The sequence below is a fragment of the Typopeltis vanoorti genome, chromosome 19, assembly GCF_054136105.1.
Source record: "Typopeltis vanoorti isolate ZY-2024b chromosome 19, IOZ_Tvanoo_1.0, whole genome shotgun sequence".
In the NCBI taxonomy this organism is placed as follows: Eukaryota; Metazoa; Arthropoda; class Arachnida; order Uropygi; family Thelyphonidae; genus Typopeltis; species Typopeltis vanoorti.
Genome location: NC_143567.1, coordinates 110788085 through 110810924, shown reverse-complemented (window position 1 = coordinate 110810924; position 22840 = coordinate 110788085). Strand labels below are relative to the sequence as shown.

The window sequence follows — 22840 nt, the reverse complement described above, 5'->3', positions numbered from 1 at the left end:
CTTCTTGAATGGCAGGCAGTCTCAAGTAGAGTGATGTGGGCAAATATCAGAATGGGGAACTGGACAATGAGACTTATTTGTGCCTATTGTCCCCAGTGTTTTCCTCAGAAATTTTTACCAGCCAGGTGTAATGAAGTATTAGCCGGGTATACAAAAATTTTGAATGAGTTAAGAAAGACCGTTTTTCATAACAAATTAAAATAGTAATTTTATTAGAAATTATAAGTTTATTTAAATATAAAGAGCTAATAAGCTTCATTTCGGCAACAAAAACATTATTTAAATTAAGGGGATATTAAATCCCACATTGTTTTAAAACCGAATAAGAAACTCAAAGATTGGAATCAGAGAGTTTCTTGCCGAATATAGTATTCGGCAAGAAAGGCCAATACTTTATAGTTTACTATACTATATTCGGCAAGAAACTCTCTGATTCCAATCTTTGAGTTTCTTATTCGGTTTTAAAACAATGTGGGATTTAATATCCCCTTAATTTAAATTATAAGTTTATTTTTCACTTGGTTAGACTATAATAAATTTAGTTTAATCCCTTATCCAAGTGTGAGCAAAGAAAGTTTGCGCCTGAAAATATCTTCAGGACTGAATATGGTGTTGTACTACCTTACCAGGGTAGGCAGTACAACGCCAGACAACTTGTAGCAAAGGTGGAGCAAGATACCAAAACTCCTATCCCAGCACCTCCCATAATGCAAAACACATCTCCTTGCGGATATGTATAATGTTATGCATTAAGGGATTGGTCACTACTAGACTAGTTTCGACCTTTATTGAGGTCTCTTCAGTGGGAGCCAGGCCCGGAGTTGGAGATACCAGGCTTTCTTTGCTCACACTTGGATAAAGGATTAAACTAAATGTATTATTAGAAATTACTTCAAACAAGGATATATTTTATATAGTAATTATAACAAACAAGACTAGGATTTTTCTTTATTTTCTCATTAAGTTATGAAAATCCATGCAATGCTCATAGATTAAAATTCTATACATTAATTCTTCTCTTTTTCTTAGAAGCCCATTTGTCAGCAGGTTTTTCCTAATTAAAATCTGTTGAATCTGGTCCCTCCAGTGAAATCAGTATCAGATTATTTAGAATGGTCTGACTGATGCGATTCCTCATACAGGTTTTTATCCTTTTTAATGCAGAGAACTCTTTGAGCTCAGATGTTGTTGCTAATTTCAGCAGTATTTGTCTTGGATCTAGATTTTTGTATGACTGTCCATTAATCATTTTTGATGTAACTGCCCATTCTAGTTTAGTACTTTCATAGTTTAAAACTGCAGAACTTCCATTTCTAGAATAATAATCAAAAAGAATCTCAGAAGCCTCACATTGATCATGGCTTAATGCATTTGAAAAATCTTGAAAAGCAGGAAATGATTGGCATATCTGGAAATCTTGCTTCTAGGTGTTTAATAACTGTGCCTATGTATTTATCATATATTGTAGTCTTAAATGTAATAACATTAGAATCTGAATAATCAATATGAAGGTCTGACCATTCACCTGAAAGATGCTGATGAAGATTTTGAAATTGGCTGCCAGGGGTGTCTTTCAATTCCATGATGGATAGTTTTCTGGCTTCTAAGACTGACTCTATTTCAGTTAAATCTTGCCTTTGCCATGATCTAGACAAGTAAGATAAATGCGGTAATACATCTGAAAGCATCATTAGTGAAGCTACGAAATTGTATGTTCTGATATATTTACTTAAACCTTCAGCTGTGATATCATTTCGTTCAGTGGCCTCTCTTTCCAATGCAGCAATAACACTCACCATGCATTCTCTTAGAGAATGTATTGCAGAATCATGAGACAGCCATCTAGTGTCATTAGCCATTTTAATAATCTGAGGACTGTTCAGTATATTTTGGATTTGGGTTAAACCAGCCATCCTGACTGAGGAATTTTGGAAGAAGAAAAACAGTTGCCTTAAGATATCATTAAACATGAGTAAATAAGGCACTTCAACAGCTGCTTGGGCACTAGCAACAGCCATTCAGTGGTTTACACAATGACAGTTGACCATGAGTCCATCTGTTTTATCTTTGAGCAGTTTTGCAACTCCCTTTTGCTTTGCAATCATGACAGTTGCTCCTTCAGATCCTAGGCCCACCAGATTACAAGTTTTTAAGCCTGGACTGTCAAGAGTTTCAATTATTTTGTTAGTTATAGTCTCAGCTTTGCCATCAATGATATTGCAAGTTGATACAAAACTAATCCTCTTTTCTAAGTTGACAAGCATATTTAATGTACACAATCAGCTGTTTTAAAACTGAGACGTCTGTAGTTTCATCACATAAAACACTGAAATAATCTGCAGAATGTATATTTTTCAGTATTTCAGATCTAATTATCTAATTATTGATGCTAAAATATCAATCAACTCTTGCTTTATTCTTTCTGAGGTATAATGTGCATTTTTACCAACATTAAGATGTTCTAAGTAGGAACAGCCCATAGCCTTGCAATGCTCAAGCAATTTTTCAAATAATGTAGTATATGGTAACTCATTTTTTGCTAACCAATACATAGATCTTAAAGCTGCCAGAAAAGCATCTCTCTGCAAGTTATTCAAAATTGAAATTGATTTTTCAATTTGCCCTATTCCAGTTTCTTCTAGTATATATTTATCAATTATATGTGAACAAGAATCAGTGTGTCACTTGCTTTGTTCATGGTCAACTAAGCTTTCTTTTTGAAGTCTTGTGCATGGCATAGTTACTCAAATCACTTCCTTGTTTGTGGGTCGTCTCTTTCCGTATTTCATACATGTGGAACACATCATTCCATTATCTTTCACCACTAACCAATCGAATTTTTTAAACCACTCACTGTACCCGATAAGTATTGTTTAGATGCACGTTTTACATTTGAAAGAGACTCTGCAGAAATCGATGATTCTATAGTTGGTTTGGTGTCTTTGCTACTAGGCTTATCGGTTTCATCTTTCTTAAAATAACTGAAGAGTGTGGTTTTCTGACTTGACTATTTACTCATTATGGGGTAATTTAATAAATATAATATCACTGTTATTAAATTAATCAGAACAAATCACTGAATTTGCACTAACAGTAATACCCGAGACACATAACGTGCATTATGTCGCAATTTTGCTATTCATAAGTATTAATTACTAAGAATGGGAATTGGTATCACACGAGACTGACGACATAGTCCTCGAGTTTCGAGAATTCCCCGAGATCACAACTATATTTGATGCACAGGCCTATTGCATTTACAAAATAAAATGTTAAATACTTGACTCACGATCTTCGAACAAAAACACATTTTTGCATCGAACAAAAACCATTATTAAGAAAAATAAATGTAGATTTTTAACATAAATTTTTGCCTTCAATTCGAATTCGCTCAATTTTCACAATTTATTTCTTTCAAACATCAAAATACATAATTTTGATGTTTGAAAGAAAAAAGTCTCTTTCGTAAAAGATCTTCTTTGCAACCGATACTGTTGTATTCGAGATCCCAATTTTTGTTCTTCTATCATGTATGGAGTGGTATGCATCAAAGTGAATATCCGAAGCTCTCGAGATTGGCTTGCAATGCAAGAAATTGAACTGGTCTCACGAGTATCAAGACTCTTCAGTTCAATTTCTCATCACTATTAATTAAAAATGTCATAAATTATTTTTCCATTCTTGCTCATTATTTAGCCATCTCAATTCACAACATTAATTAGCAGGGTGGTCAGTAATACCAGCAGGGCAGTTTGCCCATTCAAAAGGTCCTGGAGAGAACACAGGTCCCACAGAAGGTTCCTACTAAGGGAGAAGTGAAGGAATTTTTTGAGGCTATAGAGAAAGCAAATGACACAATGAAAAAGGAAAAGTTGATCATTGTTGGGGATCTAAATAGCAGAGTAGGAAATGATTGTCAGACATACAAAAATATTTTGGGAAAATTTGGAGAAAAGAGCAAAGATAATAATAATAGCAAATACCTGTTGGATATCTGCTCAGGACATGGACTGGTTATTACTAACACCATGTTCCAACATAAAATGTGCACAAATTCACATGGAGAGAAGAGGCAAGGAATAAGAAAAGTCTCACTGACTATGTGATTGTCGATAGTGATGTTTTCTCCCTGGTACAGGACACCAGAGTGTACAGAGGATTTGAAATCGAAAGTGATCACTATTTAGTCTTGAGCAGGATAAAATTGAATTTCAATTTGAAAAGAATAACATGTAAGAAAGTCTTAAAGCGAAAATTTATCGCCTCCGTAGCGCAATTGGAAAAACGATGGTAGACTGTGCCCTTCGATTGGAATAGACCTAAGTTCGATTCTCATCGTGATGGGAGGAATCTTTATGTAGACTTTTTCAATAGAAGGTGAATTAGCTGATCTCATACGGAGGTAGCAGGATTTTTCCAGCATACAGACAAATCAGCCCTTCGGAACACATGCAATTTACAGACAATAAATACTAGTTGTAGCGGACGGTAGACAGCATTGACAGAGACTACTGATAGCAGAAGTTCAGTGTAGTGGTGGAGACAGTTGCATAGTGGGTGTCCTCTCTGGATGAGTCATTGGAATCCTTGGAGGTGTCACGAATAATAATAATAATAAAGTTGAGCAGCTCTCAGATGTGAACTGTAGACTAAAATACACACAGATTATTGAAGAAAAAATGAAAGTGTTTGAGCACAGGAACCAAATATTGGAGATTCAGTGACAAGCCTTGAAGAAAACCCTGCTGATTCAGCCAGAGAAGCATCTAATGAGGTTGTCTGCAAGGATAGTAAAATCAAAACTCCATGGTGAACACAGGAAGTTAAAGAGGCAGTGAAGGAAAAGAAGAAAGCCTATCAAAAGTTCCTGGCAAATAAGTCAGCTTTTGTTCTTAGAGAATACAGAGACAAATGTAAGAAAGCTAAACACTGTGTAAAACTATCTAAACAAAAGTCATTGGAAGACTTTGGTAAGAACATAGAAAATAAATATCAAGGGGTGAGAAGATATTCTGGAGGTTGTTGCAGAAGCTCCGAAATGGAGGAGTGTGTTATAAAAGGAATGAGAGATGATAAAGGTGACATGAAAACCGGAGAAAAAGATATCCTTGAAGTATGGAGTAATTACTTTGAAAAATTGCTAAATGAAAGAAGCAGTGTTGACAGCACAGTGGTAAAAAACACTGACCAGGCATGCAGTCAGGAATACATATCCATACTTGAAGTAGAAAAGGCAATCAAAAGCCTGAAAGGCGGAAAGAAAGAAGGAATAGATGATATTCAACCAGAAATGCTCAAGTATGGTGGTATAAAAGTCTTACAGTGGCTGCACTGCATAGTTCGGAAGGTCTGGACAGAGCGATGAATTCCCGATGATCGGAGTAGAGCTCTCATAGTACCCATATATAAAAAGGGAAATAAAACTAGATGTGAGAATTACAGAGCTATTTCTCTACTGAGTGTTCCTGGTAAGATTTTTGCGAGTATACATGAGAAACAGTTGAGAAGAATTGTGGAAGAAAAGCTTGGTGAAGAACAAGCTCAATTCAGGCCAAATAGAGGCTGTCAGGATCAGATCTTCACTTTATGACAAATAGTCGAGAAAGCATGGGAATATAACAAAGATCTGTATGTACGTTTTGTCGATCTGGAAAAGGCATATGACAAGAGAGAAGCTATTCAATATGCTACAGTTATATGGTTCAATGGGGCATTATATGAAGCAATACTTAGTCTTTATTTGAGTTGTATGTCAGCAGTTAGAGTTGAAGGAAGTACAGGAAGATGGTTTAATGTTAAATCTGGTGTGAGACAAGGATGTACATTATCCCCTCTGTTATTCATTATCTATATGGATCACATTATGAAGGAAAGTGGTATTAAACATGATATCAAAATTGGAGATGTTAATGTCAGCTCATTGCTTTATGCGGATGATGTTATAATTCTAAATAAATCCACTACAAGTCTGCAAGATTCCCTGACCAAATTGAATAACTTGTAATAGATATGGTATAAAGGTCAGCAATAAGACAAAGACAATGAAAATAGTGAGAAGCATTGAAAATGTTAACTGCGTTGTGAATGGAGAACCTGTGGAACAAGTATAACATTTCAGCTACTTAGGCACGATTCTTAGTGAAGATGGTAAATTAAATATGGAAATAGATAACAGAATCAATAAAGTTGGTATGGTAGGAAGTCAATTGAATAAATTCATATGGAATAAGACAGAAATTAGTTGGAACACTAAATTAGCTGTATACAAGACAGTGTTCAAACCAGTTTTAACTTATGGATCTGAGAGCTGGGTCAGAAGTAAAACACTTGACCAAAGACTAGAGACTACAGATATGAGAGTCCTGAGAAAGATTAGGGGAATGAACAAATGGCATCAATGGCAATATCATATTAAAAACGAGGATATTAGGAAAGAACTTGACATTGTCAGTATCCAGGACTGCGTTAGCAGAGCTAATCTCAGGTGGTATGGTCGCTCAAACAGAATGGGCAAGGAAAGATTAGCAAAACAGGTGTTCTCTGCTAAGTTGGCAGGAAAATGACTGATACGGTAAAAATTGCCTTACAGAATAGAAATGTAAAATCTGATAATGTTGGAGTCTTGACAAGTAACAGACTGATTTGGTGGAAAATTGTAGATAGGAAGTTAGTAATGATGTAAATTTTTCATGTAGTACCATCATATCCTGTAAACCTCTTGAGGGTACATGGTAGGAATGTGATGATGACGATTACCAACTCTTTTTCTGAGTGATATTCAGTTGGTGCATAGACTTGGATAATATATAAGTTAAATGGCTGTGCAGTTATTTTGGCTGTTATGATATTCTGTTGTTTATGGGCTAATATCCTTGGAGAAACTTTTACCAATACTGTTCAAATCATGCTGCAAATTCTCTATATCTCCATTAACTATTAACTACTTAATTTTGTATCATCAGCAATAAACTAAATATTTCCCTTCAAATCATTTATGAATAAATTAAACACTAGTGATCCAAGCACTGTCCTGTGGCACACTGCTAGTCAACTGCTTTTTCTTGAATTCTGTTCCTGCATATTATTATTATTATTATTATTAAACAAGACCTCATGGAGTCAATGACTCATCTGGGAGGTCCTTTTATCACACATACATCTCATCATACCGTGTCTTAAACACACTCAAACTCCTTGCAGACACCACACTCTCAGGCAAGGCATTCCACTCATTTACAACTCTGCACGAAAAAAACCTGCCTCTCACTCCCCTACTCACACTCTCTTTATACAGTTTCCAGGGATGACCTCTGGTTCTCCCCTGATCTCCCACTATTTTCTGTAGAATAGAACTTCTCCACCATTTATCTTATAACAACCCCTTACCAACTTGTAAGTCTCTATCATATCTCCCCTCTTCCTTCTCTCCACTAGACTCTGCAAATTACATCTTCTCAATCTTTCCTCATAATCAACATTCCAGAGGTCAGAAACTACCTTAGTCAGTCGCCTTTGGACCCTTTCCAACATCTCTTCATCCTTCTGAAAACCCAGTGACCAAATCTGGGCACAATAGTCCATGTGTGGCCTAATCAGAGCCTTATACAATGGAACAAGAATCTCCCTACTTCTACACGTTAGTGTCCTCCGCATCATTCCCAGAAGTCTTTGTGTTGTCTTCACAATTTTGGCTGTGTCCCCTAAATTTTAGATCCTTATCCACTATCACCCCCCAGATCTCTTATTTCCTCTACTTCCAACAATATATTCTCACCAAGCATAAATTCTGCATCCCATCTTTGTTTTCCAAATTTTAAAACCTTACATTTTGCAACATTGAACTCACATCCCAATTTCCGTGACAATCACTCAATTTATTCAAGTCTTCTTGCAAGGCCACAACATCTTCACTACTCTTTATGGTTCGTCCCAACTTTGCATCATCTGCAAACAACTGAATATCTCCATCCAAATCTTTGCAAATATCATTAATATACAAGTTAAATAGTAAATATACTACTTTAGTATCTGTCCATCAGCCACCCTTGTATCCATATCACCAGTTTCATATCTACCAGTACCTGCTCCTATTTGTGTAACAAAGTTCCATGCAGTATCCTGTCAAATGCCTTTACGAAATCCAGCAGTCATTATACGGTATGCAACTATCACTCTATTATGAAAAGTGAATAAATTACTAAGGCATGACCTATTTTTCACAAAGCAATGCTGTCCTCATAGAATATCATATTCTTATTTGCCCCCGACTGAATCCTGTCTTGGACCAACATTTCCAATATCTTTACTACCACTCTTGAGATCGGGCAATAATTTGTCTTTGAGCCTGCTTTATGCAATGGATTTTGCCCTCCTACTACTTTTTTGGGTTTACCAGAACTGAGATTCAAGTTAAAGCCTTGTCTAAAGCAACATCAATTCATGTTCACATTCTCATAATACATGAGCTGATATTTCATTTAATCCAATGGCCATATTTCCATTCTACAACATCCTAAGCTGTTGCAATCTCAGTGGAAATGAATAAAATCATCCTGCTGCATGCACTCTACCCATTAGTTCCTGTCACAGTAATATCTTCACTTGGATGACAGACCCTTTCCATCAGTAACTCAACTATTTTATGTGATTCTGTCACTTTGTTACCATCACAGCTTATTACAATCTTTCAGTGGTCATTTTTCTTTTCACATGCTACATAACAAAAGAACTCTTTGGGATTTCTTTTGACCTACTAGACTAATTTCTTGTCTTCCATGATTTTGCCTTCTTACCATGCTGGTCATCAATCTTGCTTGTATCATGTACTGCTTGTGAGCATAAAGTTACCGATCACCTTTTTCCTTATATACTCTCTACAACAATTTATCCACTTCCCCCAGATACTGCTTAATGATACTACTGTCCGACTACAGATGCGAGACCCCTCAACACTTCTGTGCATGGCAGAAGAAGGCAAATCGATTCCGATTATAGGGTAATCAATGATAAGTGTTTATTATTATACATTGAAAAATTGGTTTTCTTTTATGAAAATTCTAGTTTTTAAAGTGATAACAATTTTTCTTGCACAACAGTTGGAATCACCAACATGTGAAATCACATACTTTATATGTGATTTCGCATGTTGGTGGTGAATTCATTCATCGCCATATTCCTTTCTCCCCTTCAACATGAAATGACTCTACTTGGCACTGTGCCAGCCAGGGTCCTTGCATGTGTGGTCGGAGAGTATTTATCCTCTGACTCCTACCTCATTTTATCCTCCTCACCATGGGTATACTCAGATATCACTTTCTTCGGCCCCCCCCCCACGCCTTTGAACATCTACCATGCACAAGTAACATGCTTCCATTGCTGATTCTTATACCACAGTAATGCTTTGAGCTGCATCTTAAGCTTATCATGATCATTTGCCTTGTATTTACATATCTTTCACTCCCAATTTAAGTGAAAATTCTACATGTTCAGCAATATGGATCCCATTATGAGGGAATCCATTCACAGATTCATTGGACATCATCAGATGCCACATGGTTACTCCACTCGATGATATGCCACACCAGTTCTCCACCTCCTGGGGAGAAGGTCCTGTTGCATTCTTTTCTGGAGCCTTCAATACTCTGAAGCCCAGTCTCTCCAGACACAACATCTCAATGATCTTCTATTACTGTTTTGAGAAATCCTCTTTCCATTCCTTCAGTGTGTTCAATGTATTTCAGATTTCTTCTCTCAATACCCTTAAAGAGTCTACCACCCATTCATTTGTCTGCTTTCCGGTATATCAGATCCTCAATAGTCTTCTTTGGGTTCCAACTTTCACATCCATAAGTTGTTATTGAAAAAAAAAAAAAAAAACAGTTGCATCCAAATTCCTCAACTTTTAGACAGGTCTTTGACTGCTTTTTTAGGGACTGCTAATCTGATGTCTTCTGAACAGCAATATTTCATTCACAACAGATCCCAGGTACTTGAATTTGCTAATTTCCTAAATTATTTCTTCATTAAGATAAACCTGGTCAGGATCTTCCATGTCTATATTTCCTTTGAGGATCATTATCTTTGTCAGTATGTCTTGCTAGGGTTGATTTAAGTCCTTTGTTCTTGATGATTTGCATTAACTCTGTCAAGGATTCATCCTATTTCTTCCTTGTCAACTACAACAGAGTACTGTATCATCAGCATACTCAGATTACTGATCCATCTGCCAGTCCACCTGAAGCCAATCAATTAATCCAACACCTGTATACTTACTATGTCTTCTTGCTGAAATGTGTTGGAAAGCTTATGTGTTCATTGTACATGTTGATTATTTTTAACAGTATAGATGATCACACAGACTAATAAGAAAATAACTATTAACTTATTGCTGATATTTCGCTGGTATCCAGCATCTTCAGAGCACAAAAGTTTGTCAGAGTATGCGAGACAACCACAATCTGGTATAACAATGGGATTAGTTTGAACAATTGTAACATGCAACACTAAGACTAAAGTTCTAATTAGGTGCCATCTATGTTGAAAAGAGAGAGAGAAAGCAGGTATTAGTTTGGTCTTAAAATGACTGTCTCCCAAATCTTTGGCAAATTTATACAGCCCTACTTGTTAAGGTTTGGAGTATGTTTCAAGGCTTCTGTGTAGCACTTTTATTTTTTTCCAATCGATCCTGTGTGCAGGGGTATCTCAAGTATGGTCTGCTAGACTTGACTTGCTATAGTGATAGTGCTGGATATATTTTTTTATATTCACTGAGGCAGATGTCCACAGTTCTTCCTATCTATCCATGGTAGGCCCAATGACACAAACAGAGCACTTCACAAACTCCTGGATGTGATAAAGGAGAGATTCTGTCCTTGGGTGAAGAGATGAGAGTTGCCAATTTCACATACAGTTTAAATATGGTGTGTAGTTGATGTTTGTTAAGCACCCTAGATATCTTTTCAGATGTGCCTTTAATGTATGGAATGTGACAGTTTTGTTGTAGTTTTCTGTGGTAGACAATGGAGGGGATCTCTTGAGAGTATTTAGTATTTTGTCTATCTTATGGGGATTACAGCCATTGGACAAGAAGGTCCAGTGAGTGAGTTCAGCTCTCACATTATAAAACATTAGTCAATTGCAAAGCAGGACATACTTTTTACACAGTCATGCTGCCTACTATACAGTATTGTATTCCCATCCACCCACTGATGGATTTTACCTTTAAACAACCTTTTCAATACTTTAGCCACCACTCCTGAGATATTAATTGATCTATAATTTGCGACTTCTGTTTTGGAGCCACCCTTATGCAGTGGTACTATCTTACCCTCTTTCCACTCCCTTGGAACCTGCCAGAGATGAGACTTAGATTGAACAACTTCGTCAGGGACAATGCCAATTCTCTTGCACATTCTTATAGTATATGAGCTGACATACTGTTTAATCTCACATGTTTAATTTTGACAGTATATATCAGAACACAGAATTATAAGTAAATAATTATTTATTGACTTATCACTGATATTCGCTGGTGTTATAACCAGCATCTTCAGAGCACAAAAACACAGTTTTCACAGTACAACAACATGGTGTAACAAAGGGACTAGTTCCACAAAATTGTAGCAACAACACAAAGATTAAAGTTCTAATTAGCCACCCGCTATCTAAATATATATATATATATATATATATATATATATTGTAGCAATAACACAAAGACTGAAGTCCTAAAAAAAATTTAAAAAAAAAAAGAGAGAGAGAGAGAGAGAGAGAAAGCAGAGCAAGCTAGTTATGTCTTAAGATGACTGTCTCCCAATCTACAGCCATATTTGTTGAGATTTGGAGTATGTTTCAGGGCTTCTGTTGCATCTAAGAACAATCTCTCTGACTTGTAAAAGCTTCTGTGCAGTACTTGTTTTCTTCCAGTTGATCCTATCTGCAGGGGTATATCCAGAGCATGGTCTGCTAGGCCTGATTTGCCATATTGATAGTGCCGGATGTATCTTTTATAACACCAGCGAAATATCAGCAATAAGTCAATAAATAATTATTTATTTATAATTCTGTGTTCTGATATATACCATCAAAATTAAACAACATGAACAACGAACACATAAGCCTTTCTACATGTTTGTTTGATCCCACAGTTGTATTCATACTGATATTTTTTAATATGTTAGGTACCTCCAGTTCATCTACCTCAATTCTCACATCACCCTACTCTGTCACATCAGTAACTGCAAAATTTCCACCTGGATGATACACCTTTTCAAAGTGACTGATCTATTTCTTTTGCTTCTGTAAACTTTCTACCATCAGCATTGATTAAGGTCATCCTTCCACAGTCATTATTCCTTACTTGCTACATAATGAAAAAACTCATTTGGATTCACTTTGGCCTGCTTGGCTAATTTTTGCTCATAATCAGATTTGGCCTTTTTTACCATAGTAGTCACCATTCTGGGTTGCACTTTGTACTACTCATGTTGATCACCTTTTTCTTTATATTTCCTACACAATGTTTTTTTTCTTTTTCTTTTTAATCTATTTCAAATAGATTCAACATTTGGCATAGGGGCCTAGTTAACAAACTGTCATCCTATGCTCTGTCTTCCTCACTCTACAACTGGATCCCCTCGCCAACTTTCTCACTGGTGGCTCATGACATGTCATGGTGGAGGGCCTACTCTCTTCAAATTTCCCCACCAATGCAAGAGTACCCCAGAGTTCTGCTCCTTCACCCACTCTCTTCCCCTTGTTGACCTGCTTCTATAGCTTTGCTGATGACAGTACACTCCATTGCTCCTTTTCGTTCGACAAACCTCGTAGTGCTCAAGTATCAGAATCCTCACGCTCTACCACGACCAAGGACCTGAATCGAGATCTCCTAGCTATATCTTAGTGGGGGCAAGGAAAATCTTGTAAACTTCAATGCCACCAAAACCCAGTTTTGTCAGATCTCTCTAATGAAAGAGCTCACTTCCCTCTTCCCTCCTCCACCTCACTTCAGTAATACTGTGATAACCAAACACAATCAGATTTCTCTTATTAGACCAGGGGTTCCCAACCTGTGGTACCTGTGCCCCCAGGAGGTACAGGAAGCTTGTCCAGGGGTAGGGTACAGTGAATAGCAGGTAAATAAGTATATTATGCTATTAATATATTCCAAAAATAGTTATGTTATCAACATTTCCGGGCTATTCCATGTTGGTACTGTCTATCAGCCACACCAGCAACATTTCAGGTCTCTTTTTTGGACACGGACACAGTGAGGTTGCATAGACTTTTTTTCTCACTGCAGGTTCCCATAACTCAAAATGCCTAGTTAAGATTCAAGATAGCTAGTGAAATTGCCAGATCAGCGCTCCCTCGAGGCTCGCCTCTGTGGCATCTGCACCTCCTGCGCATGTGCGTGACGTACTGTATGGTACACACTCCAACTGCTTCATTTCGACATGCTCACAGTATACACATTTTAGTGATAAGCATAGGTTAGCTAAATTACTTTTGCCGACTTCACTTTTGCTGACTAAATTTTAATTTAATCGTAATAACTTATAGTTTATTTTTAGCCTATTCTAAAAATGAAAGGATAGATCAAGATTTAAATACATTAAAATATTATTTATTTTTTAGCTTATTTTTAAAATGAAAGGTTAGATCAAGATTTATATACAAAAAAATATTATTTTCGCAGACCCAAGAAATGATCATGCCAAAGAAACGTTGTTATCAAGATTCATATGTGCAATATGGTTTTACTTTTGTGCTTGACGAAGGTGTGCAAAAGCCGCAGTGTTTCATTTGCTCCAAGATATTCAGCAATGGCAGCATGAAGCCATCAAAATTGAGAGAGCATCTTCAGAATGGTCATCCCAAACATTCTAACAAGTCAGAGTCCTCATTTAGAATAAAATGAGCACGATTTGGTAAGAATATCACACTTCATGACCATGGATTTATTACCCAGAAGAAGCCAGTACTGGAGGCCAGTTATCGCATTGCATTGAGGGTCGCCAAAGAAAAGAAACCACATACAATTGCTGAGACATTAGTGAAGCCGTGTGCAATGGACATGGTTGAGTTGATATGTGGTAAAGAAGCAAAAGAGAAAATTACACAAATACCATTATCAAATAATACAATTTGTGATTGGATTCGAAAAATGTCAGAAGACATACGTGTACAGGTAGTGGAGGAAATCAAGAAAAGTCCAGCAAGAATTAGTTTACAGTTGGATGAATCAACAGATGTCTCTAACTGCACACAGCTTCTTGTTTTTACTAGATATATACATCAGAATGAAATAAAAGAGGAATTTCTTTTTTGTAAACCCTTGGAAGAAACAACAAAGGCAGTGGACATTATGAATTTGGTGAATGATTTTTTTGATTCAAATGGCCTTTCATGGGAATTAGTAAAATCTATTTGTACTGACGGTTCTCCTGCTATGTTGGGGAAAATCAGGTTTCACGGCTTTAGTTAAAGAAATCAACCCAAATATTTTTACAAGCCACTGCATCCTTCACCAGTATACTTTAGCATCTAAAACACTTCCACGTAATTTGAAAGTCGTTTTGGATGTTGTTGTTGTTCAAGTTGTGAATTTTATCAAAGCAAAAGCATTGAATCACCATGTGTTTAACTCTTTGTGTAAAGAGGTTTGGAGCAGATCATATTGTACTGCTACTTCATACAGAAGTATGATGGTTATCCAGAGGAAATGTTTTAGGAAGGGTTGTTGAACTTAGAAATTTAATTGAAATTTTTTTAGTCGAAAAAGAATCTGCTTTTGCTTCATATTTCAAAGATCCAAACTTTGAGATTTTGGATCTTATCTTTCTGATGTATTTGGAATTCTTAATTCTGCGAACATTTCACTGCAAGGTACAGATGTCATTCTTGTGGAGGCTGAAGAAAAATTGACTCTCTGGGGAAGAAAGGTGGAGTTAGGTAACTTTGCCAATTTCAAATCTCTTGATGAAATCACTTCAGATCCGGCATATGAACTAAAACAGGAAGTTCGTGATAGCATTATATTACATTTAAAAACTTTGAAAGAGGCACTTGCAAGAATAATTCCTCCTGACCAAATGAATGAAGTCTGGATATGCAACCCTTTTCATACTGATTTAGAAAAAATTAGTGCCAATGACCCAGTGAAAGACGAGCTAATTGATCTCTGCAATAACAAGAAACTCCAAATTGAATTCCAATCAATGAAGTTAAAAAATTTTTGGTGTATGCTTAGAGAACTTATCCCGTTATCACCAAACGTGCTTACATGGCTATAATTCCATTTATAACAACTTATCTATGTGAATCAGGATTCCCAGTTCTGTTATCAATCAAGTCCAAAACAAGAAACAAACTGGAGCCTGAACATGATATGCGGGTATCTATTTCAAAAACTGTTGGTGGATAAGAAACAGAATCAAGGGTCTCACTAGTCGATTTTACAATTTTATGATAATGTAATTGGTTTATTTACCGAATAAAGCTTTTATGAAAACTTAATTACTATTTATTTCTTATATTCTTTGAATCTGTATGGTAACTTAACAATTTATTTCGTATTATAATCAATAGGGGGTACCGGATAATTTACTAAAAGCCAAGGGGGTATGGGGACCAAAAAAGTTGGGAACCCCTGTATTAGACCGACCTGCAACTCCAATCTTTCCTGGCACAACCACATTTCAACTATAACTTCTGCAGCAGCTAAAAAAAAAAAAAAATGTTGGTGTACTTTTTGCACAAGATACAGCTTCACACCTTCACAGCTGCTAACTCTATACAAAGCCCAAATCCACCCAGCCATGGAAAATTGCTTCCATATTTGGGGAGGTGCACCAAAATTCTCTATACAATTACTCGATTTTATCCAGAAGAGGGCAATCAGGTTAATTAATGATCTCTCTCTCACAAACCCACTTCAATCCTTCTCACACAGGTGTTAAGTTTCTGCATTAAAGTACAGATACTTTCATAGACAGTGCTCTGATGAGTTGGCCACTATTATTCCTCCACTCTCCTTCAAAATCATTAAAATAAGAGCCACTGCTAACCAACACCTTTTTACAGTTTATCTTAAAACTCACCGAACCAATTTCACTGTCTCTTCTTTTATTCCATCTACTTTTGTAATTTGGAACAGTCTTTCCCCACTCTGTCTTCCCCAAAAATTACAACTATTCAAGCAAAATGTGAACAGATTACTCCTTTCTTCTATTCCTCTTGCCCACACACAGTACTGATGTGCTATAGACCTTTTGATGTGTGGATCAGATATATAAAAAAATAAATAAAAGCAAAACTAGTGCACTTAAAAAGTTTACAAAATTGTCTCAACTACAGTTAGACAAAATATTCAAGTATTCAATTTTTACTTTTGCGTTATTAGGTTAGGTTCAGTTGTTGAGTGATCACTTTGCAGGTGTATCATTCTGGTGGATATTTTGCAGTTACTAATGTGACAGAGGCTTATATGAGAATTGAGGTAGATGTTGTTAATTAACCATTAATTGTTTCTATAATTTTTATAATGAGTAACCAGTTCTTTATTAAAAATAGTAAAAGTTTTAGAACTTTCAGTAAAAATTCTTTATTAAAAATGTTTTGTGGTAATTATATAAAATATAGAAAAAAATGATTGATAAGAGAACTGGAAAAAGAGACTGGAAATAATTAAAGTTAAAATTTCCTGGCAACAAATACTCAGAAAAAATAAAAATTAAAATAAAAAATAAAGGGAAAAAAACAACAAATAAATTTTCAAGTGCAATTCTTCAAAACTTACTTGCTCATTTTCAGCCTTTCGCACAGTACTTTCTGTCATCCATACTGGCCTTTCTTTTTTTTCTTGTTGTTGGGTCACTTGCATAGGCTGGTCTCCAATATTGACAGTTATTTCTTGATTGGCAGTCAGATGGTAATCTCTAGTCCGAGTAGCTTCTCCACTCCAAACATTATCACCAGGATGTCGCTGCTGTAAAACCCTTGGTTTAATATTACCAATATCCCTGAAATTATTTTAAAGATGATTATAATTATATGCAATTAAGTGCAATCTTAAAAAATTATATAATCCAAGATAGGAAATATATTACTTTCTAAATTACTGTGGCAGAAGATTTTATTTATTTATTTATTTTTAGTTGTTATTGGGTCAGTTGCATAGGCTATCTCCAATATCGACAAGTAGTTGTTGATTGATAAGATGGTAATCTTATTGTCAATCTCTAGTCTAATTTTTTCCCCTTCAGAAATGTTAATTGTATAATTAACTAATTTTAATTAAAATAGGATGTGCAATCGTCTGCATATGATACAAGGTTAGAAAGTAGTGACTCTGTAGAGCAACTGGAAGAATAATGGGACATTGTACCCTTCAACATTGTTCTTTGCCCACACTGCCAATTTATTTAAATCATCTTATAAGATATCTACATCACCGTTATCAACTAGGGAGCATCATGGCAAATAACTGAATGTCCCCCTTCAAATCTTCTGTTATATCATTAATATACAAATTAAAGAGTAGTGGTCCTAGTACAGAGCTCTGGGACACTCCATTAGTTACCTTCATTCACCTTGATTCCACTCTGCCAAAAACCACCCTCTGATGTATGTCTATCAGTCATCAATACAAAATAAATAACGGAAAAAAAACTCACGTAGAAAGATTATTTAATAGTATAATTTTCGCCTGTGTGTCACAGGCATCTTCAGTACATTATGCTCAAAATTAAACACTAACTGACAATTCCAAAAAGCGCCACCTAAGTAGCTTTTAAAACTTATCAGTCATCAGCCTCATATCCATTCCCATTTGCTCCAACTTATGTAATAGTTTACCATGCAGTACTCTGTCAAATGCCTCTGCAAAGTCCACCAGTATCATGATATAGCCATTTTTTCCTTTATACCATTCTACTGTCAATTTATTATAAAATGTGAATAAATTACTGAGGCAGGACCTACTTCTTACAAAGCCATGCTGAACCCTATAAAGTATCATATGTCTATTCTTCCCACTCCTGAATTTTACTTTTACAATACTTTAACCACCACTCCAGAGATACTAACTGGTCTGGAATTTGATGCTTCTGTCTTGGAGCCACCTTTATGTAGTGAAACTATCTTATCCTCTTTCATTCCCTTGGAATCTTGCCAGAGCTAAGACTTAGATTAACAAACTTCATCAGAGGCACTGCCAGCTTGCACATTCCCATAGCACATGAGAAGGCATACCATCCAAGCCCACTGTTGTATTCATATTGATATTTTTCAATATACTGAGTATCTCCCATTCATCTATGTCAATGCTCACGTCCTATGCCCTTGTAAAGTAATCACTTAGTAACTGAACTATTTCTTCTGTTCTGCCGCTTTCCTACCATAAATACTGAGTAAAGATATCTTTACATAATCATTCTTTCTCTTGGAAGTTTTTTTCCACTTGGTTAGAATATAATAAATTTAGTTTAATCCTTTATCCAAGTGTAAGCAAACAAAGTTTGCGTCTGAAGTATCTTCAGGACTGAGGCAACTTGTGGTAAAGGTGAACCAAGCTTTCAATCACTCCTTGTCTTAGTATCTCCCATAATGCAAAGCACATCTCCTTGCAGACATGTATAATGCTGTGCATTAAGGGAAGGATTAAACTAAATTTATTGTAGTCTAACCAAGTGGAAAAAAATTCCAACATCTTTCTCTAAATCCGACAATGAGGGATAGAACACCAACAAAATATCAGTAAGTTTAATAAATACATTTTCCCCTCTCTTGGTGTTGTTTATACCATGAAGCATTATTATGAACGGTTACTGAGCATATAGCACTATGGGTGTAACAAGTTTTTTTAATTCAAAATTCTTATCATTTCCTTAAGCCAAGTAACAAAGCATATTATAGACATTTCCATTATCTCTGTGGACTCCACATATACTTAGTGTTACTATTTTGTGTTTATACTATATATAGATGCATAACTTTTGGAATCATTGTGAAGTACTGTAACCAATCAACATTATACTTCAGGATTTAAAAATAAACATTTCAAAAACAACATACTTTTTGATTCTGTTGATATCAGATGGTTCTGGTTCCAGAATTTCAGGTGCTAGTTTGATATCTTCTACATCCCTCAGTAACGTGTATAGAGGTTCTATCTGTTCATTAAATTTTGCTAACATCAGTCTTGAGTCAGTTTTTGGTAATGCACTCTGATCCTCCTCCACGGGTGAGCTACAGTAACTGCATCTGAACTCTCCAGTAGTAAAATCACAGAGTTGATCTGCTTCAAGGTCAGTAAAAGTTTTATCACATGCAGTACACCGAAATGAAGCACGGCTAGTGTTATCTCTTTCTTCTGTTTCAATTTTTCGGCGCATGTGGTCTAATTTGTACTTTACAACATTAACAAACACCTGGAGAAAGAAAAGAAAAGATACTTCATTCATCACTGTTAAAATTATATTTCTTATTAAACATTATTATTATTATTATTATTACCACGGGCTACTCCAGGAGTCCTTAGACTCATCGAGGGAGGCCCTAAACATCATGTTCACACAGCTGTTCAACATTCTCACAGTATCTATCATACCTTGCCTTGAACTCGCTCACTGTCATAGCACCCACAACAGACTCTGGCAGCTTATTCCACTCATTTACCACTCTAAAAGTAAAGAACCCAGCTCTAACACCCCTGCTAACCATGCTCTTGCCCAGCTTCCATGGGTGTCCCCTAGTTCTCCCACCACCAGTCCTGATCTCAAAAATATCATCTGAATTAATCCTATAGAATCCTTTTAGCAATTTGAATGTCTCAATCATATCTCCCCTTTTTCGCCTATCAACTAGTTTCTGCAACCCACAAATCTTCAACCTGTTCTCATATGGTTCATTCCATAGACCTGCTATCATCTTAGTCACTCGCCTCTGGATTAGTTATCCTTTCCATAATATGCTATTATGACATGCTTAGGAAAAAGCTTAAATCTGCACCATGGCATAAAACACTGCAGGGTAAGGATGTCAGTAGTATATGGGAGGTAGTTAAGGGTCATCTAGAAGAAGCAATATTAAATTGTTTACCTAGGGTAAGGAGGGTTAATCGGGTAGGTGTTAAATGGATGAGTAATATCATTAAGCATGAGCTGCAGAAGAACAAAAAAGGTTTTGGAGGGTATATAAAGAGAAAGGTGAGCAGCAAACTCATGAACAGTGCAAGGCTCAGCATGGCAAAGAAGGCAAAATCAGATTATGAGAAGAATCTAGTTGAGCAGGCCAAAGGAAATCACAAAGCGTTCTTTCATTATGTGGGAAGTAAGAGGAATGACTATGGAAGATTAATCTTAATGAGTGATGATGGTCACGAGGAGACAAAAGAGGATAAAATAGTTGAGTTACTGAGTGAACACTTTTCAAGGGTATATCATCTTAGTGAGAATACTGCTTTAACATATGTCAGTGGTGTTCAACCATTTTTACTACGCGAGCTTTTCTATAAAAAGTTATTCGACGATCTACTCTCTTATATAGATCATGTTCCCCCAACCTGATATCTGATTACGCACAAATAAACAACTAAAAACTTTATTTGTATATTTAAAAATTTATTTATCACTTTTAATTATTTTAATACAACAAAAAAAAAAAAAAAAATTGGAATAAAATATTTATTTCTCTATTTTTGAAAACCAAAGTTAGAAAAAACAACAGATTGATTACAAACTCACAAGTTACAGGAAATGCTGGTTGATTAAAAAAAAAAAAAAAGTTAATGTGAAATTTGGCATTGTTTGGACCTCGCAATATTTTCATAGTCAAGTTGATATGAAGAAGTGGCCAATCGCAGACAATCATCAAAATGATTATTTGTAATTTGGTTTCTTAATTGATTTTTTATGACGGTCATATTTGAAAAAGCGGATTCTGACAAGTATGTCAATTCGAAATACGACAGAATTTTTCGCGCAATATCAGTTAATATTAGGAATTTTTCATGTGCATACTTCCAAATGACTTCATTGTTTATTGATTTTAAATGTAAACTATTCTGAATGTTTATTATCTCAAGTTCTACTTCAGCTTGGTTTATATCAAACAGCCCACTAATCTTATTCAAATTTCTGTGATGTTCAAGTTTTCTTGAAATGGATTATTGATAAAAGATACAATCATTTCAGTTTTATTAAAATCTTTAAATCTTGAATTTATTTCTTCCTCAACTAATTCTATTTCACGAATAAATTCTTTTAAATCATAGTGAAGCATTTCTTGATTTTATTCAAAAAAATTTTAATAAATAGGGGAAATGTCTTAATTCATGGTCATTTATATTTTTCTTTAATAAAAGTAAGTATTGTTGGAAAGTTTTTATTGAACTTAACATGTCAATTAAATTTTCATCTCTACCTTGTAACTCTAAATTTAAATTGCTTAATTTCATACAGAAATCTACTAAAAATGATAACTGTAACAACCATCTTTTATCACTCAATTGTGGATAAAGATCTCCTTTTTCATAAAGAAAAATTTTTATATAGTTAATTAATACAAGAAATCTTTCTAAAAATTGACTTCTGCTGATCCAGCGAACATTATTGTACAACAGAAGTTCCCTATCATCATCTGCCTGTAATTTAATAACCGCCGTTGCAGGGCTTTTCCTCGAACAGAATTTACAATTTTAAATGTAATATCCAAAACATCTTTTGTGTTTAATCTTTTACTACACAGTACTTGTTGGTGAATAATACAGTGGTACGTTAAAAAATCTGGATATTTGTCATCGTTTTGAAAAAATGTCTTCTCCCCCTAGTCCTTCCCAATAATGGTATAATTTTCAAAAGTTCTTCTTTACTTGAATAATCTTGAAATACCATGCGAATAAATACCATTAAATGAGAAATACCAGTGAAGTCGTTTGATTCATCAAATTGTAATGCAACACTGGTGAATGTCTGACATTAACCTGGCCTGGAAACTTTTCTCTGGCAATTGGAACTCTTCCTTTCAGCAATTCAATCCTGTGGAAATGCTTTAAAATAACAACATCGACTGAATATCTCCTGATATGTCCCTTCTAATATCATTAGTGTGTATCACAATTATTCCTCTGGAGGATACACTACAACTAATTTTAGAAGCATTTCCACAGGATGTAGCGAAATTATTAAACTTTGTTATGTACTCTGGATATTTTATTTCACAGAATAAGTTTTACAGTCAAGTAACAAGTATTGTGAGGAAAGCTAAATCAGAGTATGAAAAGAAATTGGCTTCGTAAGTTAAAGGCAATCCAAAAGAATTTAATCATCATGTCGCATGCAAAAGAATGAAAAGAAAGAAAGAAAAATTACTGAATGAAGATCATTTTGCTAAGATATACGAACCAGGTGTATGAAAAATGGTACACAGGGCTGCTACAGGTGCATGAAAATGAGGTTGAAGAGCTGTTCCATAACCAGGATAACAATTTGTCAATAGGGAGAGATGAAATATCAGTACGAAATATCAGAATATTACTTGCTAAAGTAATATTCAACCGAATTGGCTAGGTCTTTCACATGTCTGTATAACTCAGGTAATTTTTTTTTTTTTTTTTCACAGGAATCCACCCAATCAGAGGGCTTCCTCCCCGAGAAACAACAATGAACAACAAACAAGGGAGACAAGGAGCGAGCGACCAACCACCGACAAACAAGAACCATGTGATTAACCTATCAAGCCACACCCTGAACAACGGCGAACTCACGCTGCTGAATAAAGGACTGAACTACGCAATAGCACCTAAAAAGGTAAACAAATTAGATTTTATCTACCACATTGA

At 35.5% G+C, this 22840-nt stretch overlaps 1 protein-coding gene and 1 long non-coding RNA gene across 2 annotated transcripts in view; one reads left to right on the top strand and one right to left on the bottom strand.

Moving 5' to 3' along the window:
* Positions 1-22707, top strand: part of LOC150096441 (uncharacterized) — a 131568-nt gene extending 108861 nt beyond the window's left edge. The window contains exon 3 of the long non-coding RNA XR_016549926.1: positions 22621-22707. This is a non-coding gene — a long non-coding RNA (uncharacterized LOC150096441). The remainder of the gene's footprint in view (positions 1-22620) is intronic.
* Positions 1-22840, bottom strand: part of LOC150096440 (general transcription factor IIE subunit 1-like) — a 175629-nt gene that overhangs the window by 66031 nt on the left and 86758 nt on the right. The window contains exons 3-4 of the mRNA XM_090409095.1: positions 19075-19430; positions 16799-17021 (exon numbers count right to left, since the gene is read on the bottom strand). Coding sequence (XP_090265221.1) covers positions 16799-17021; positions 19075-19430 — 579 coding nt within the window. The remainder of the gene's footprint in view (positions 1-16798; positions 17022-19074; positions 19431-22840) is intronic.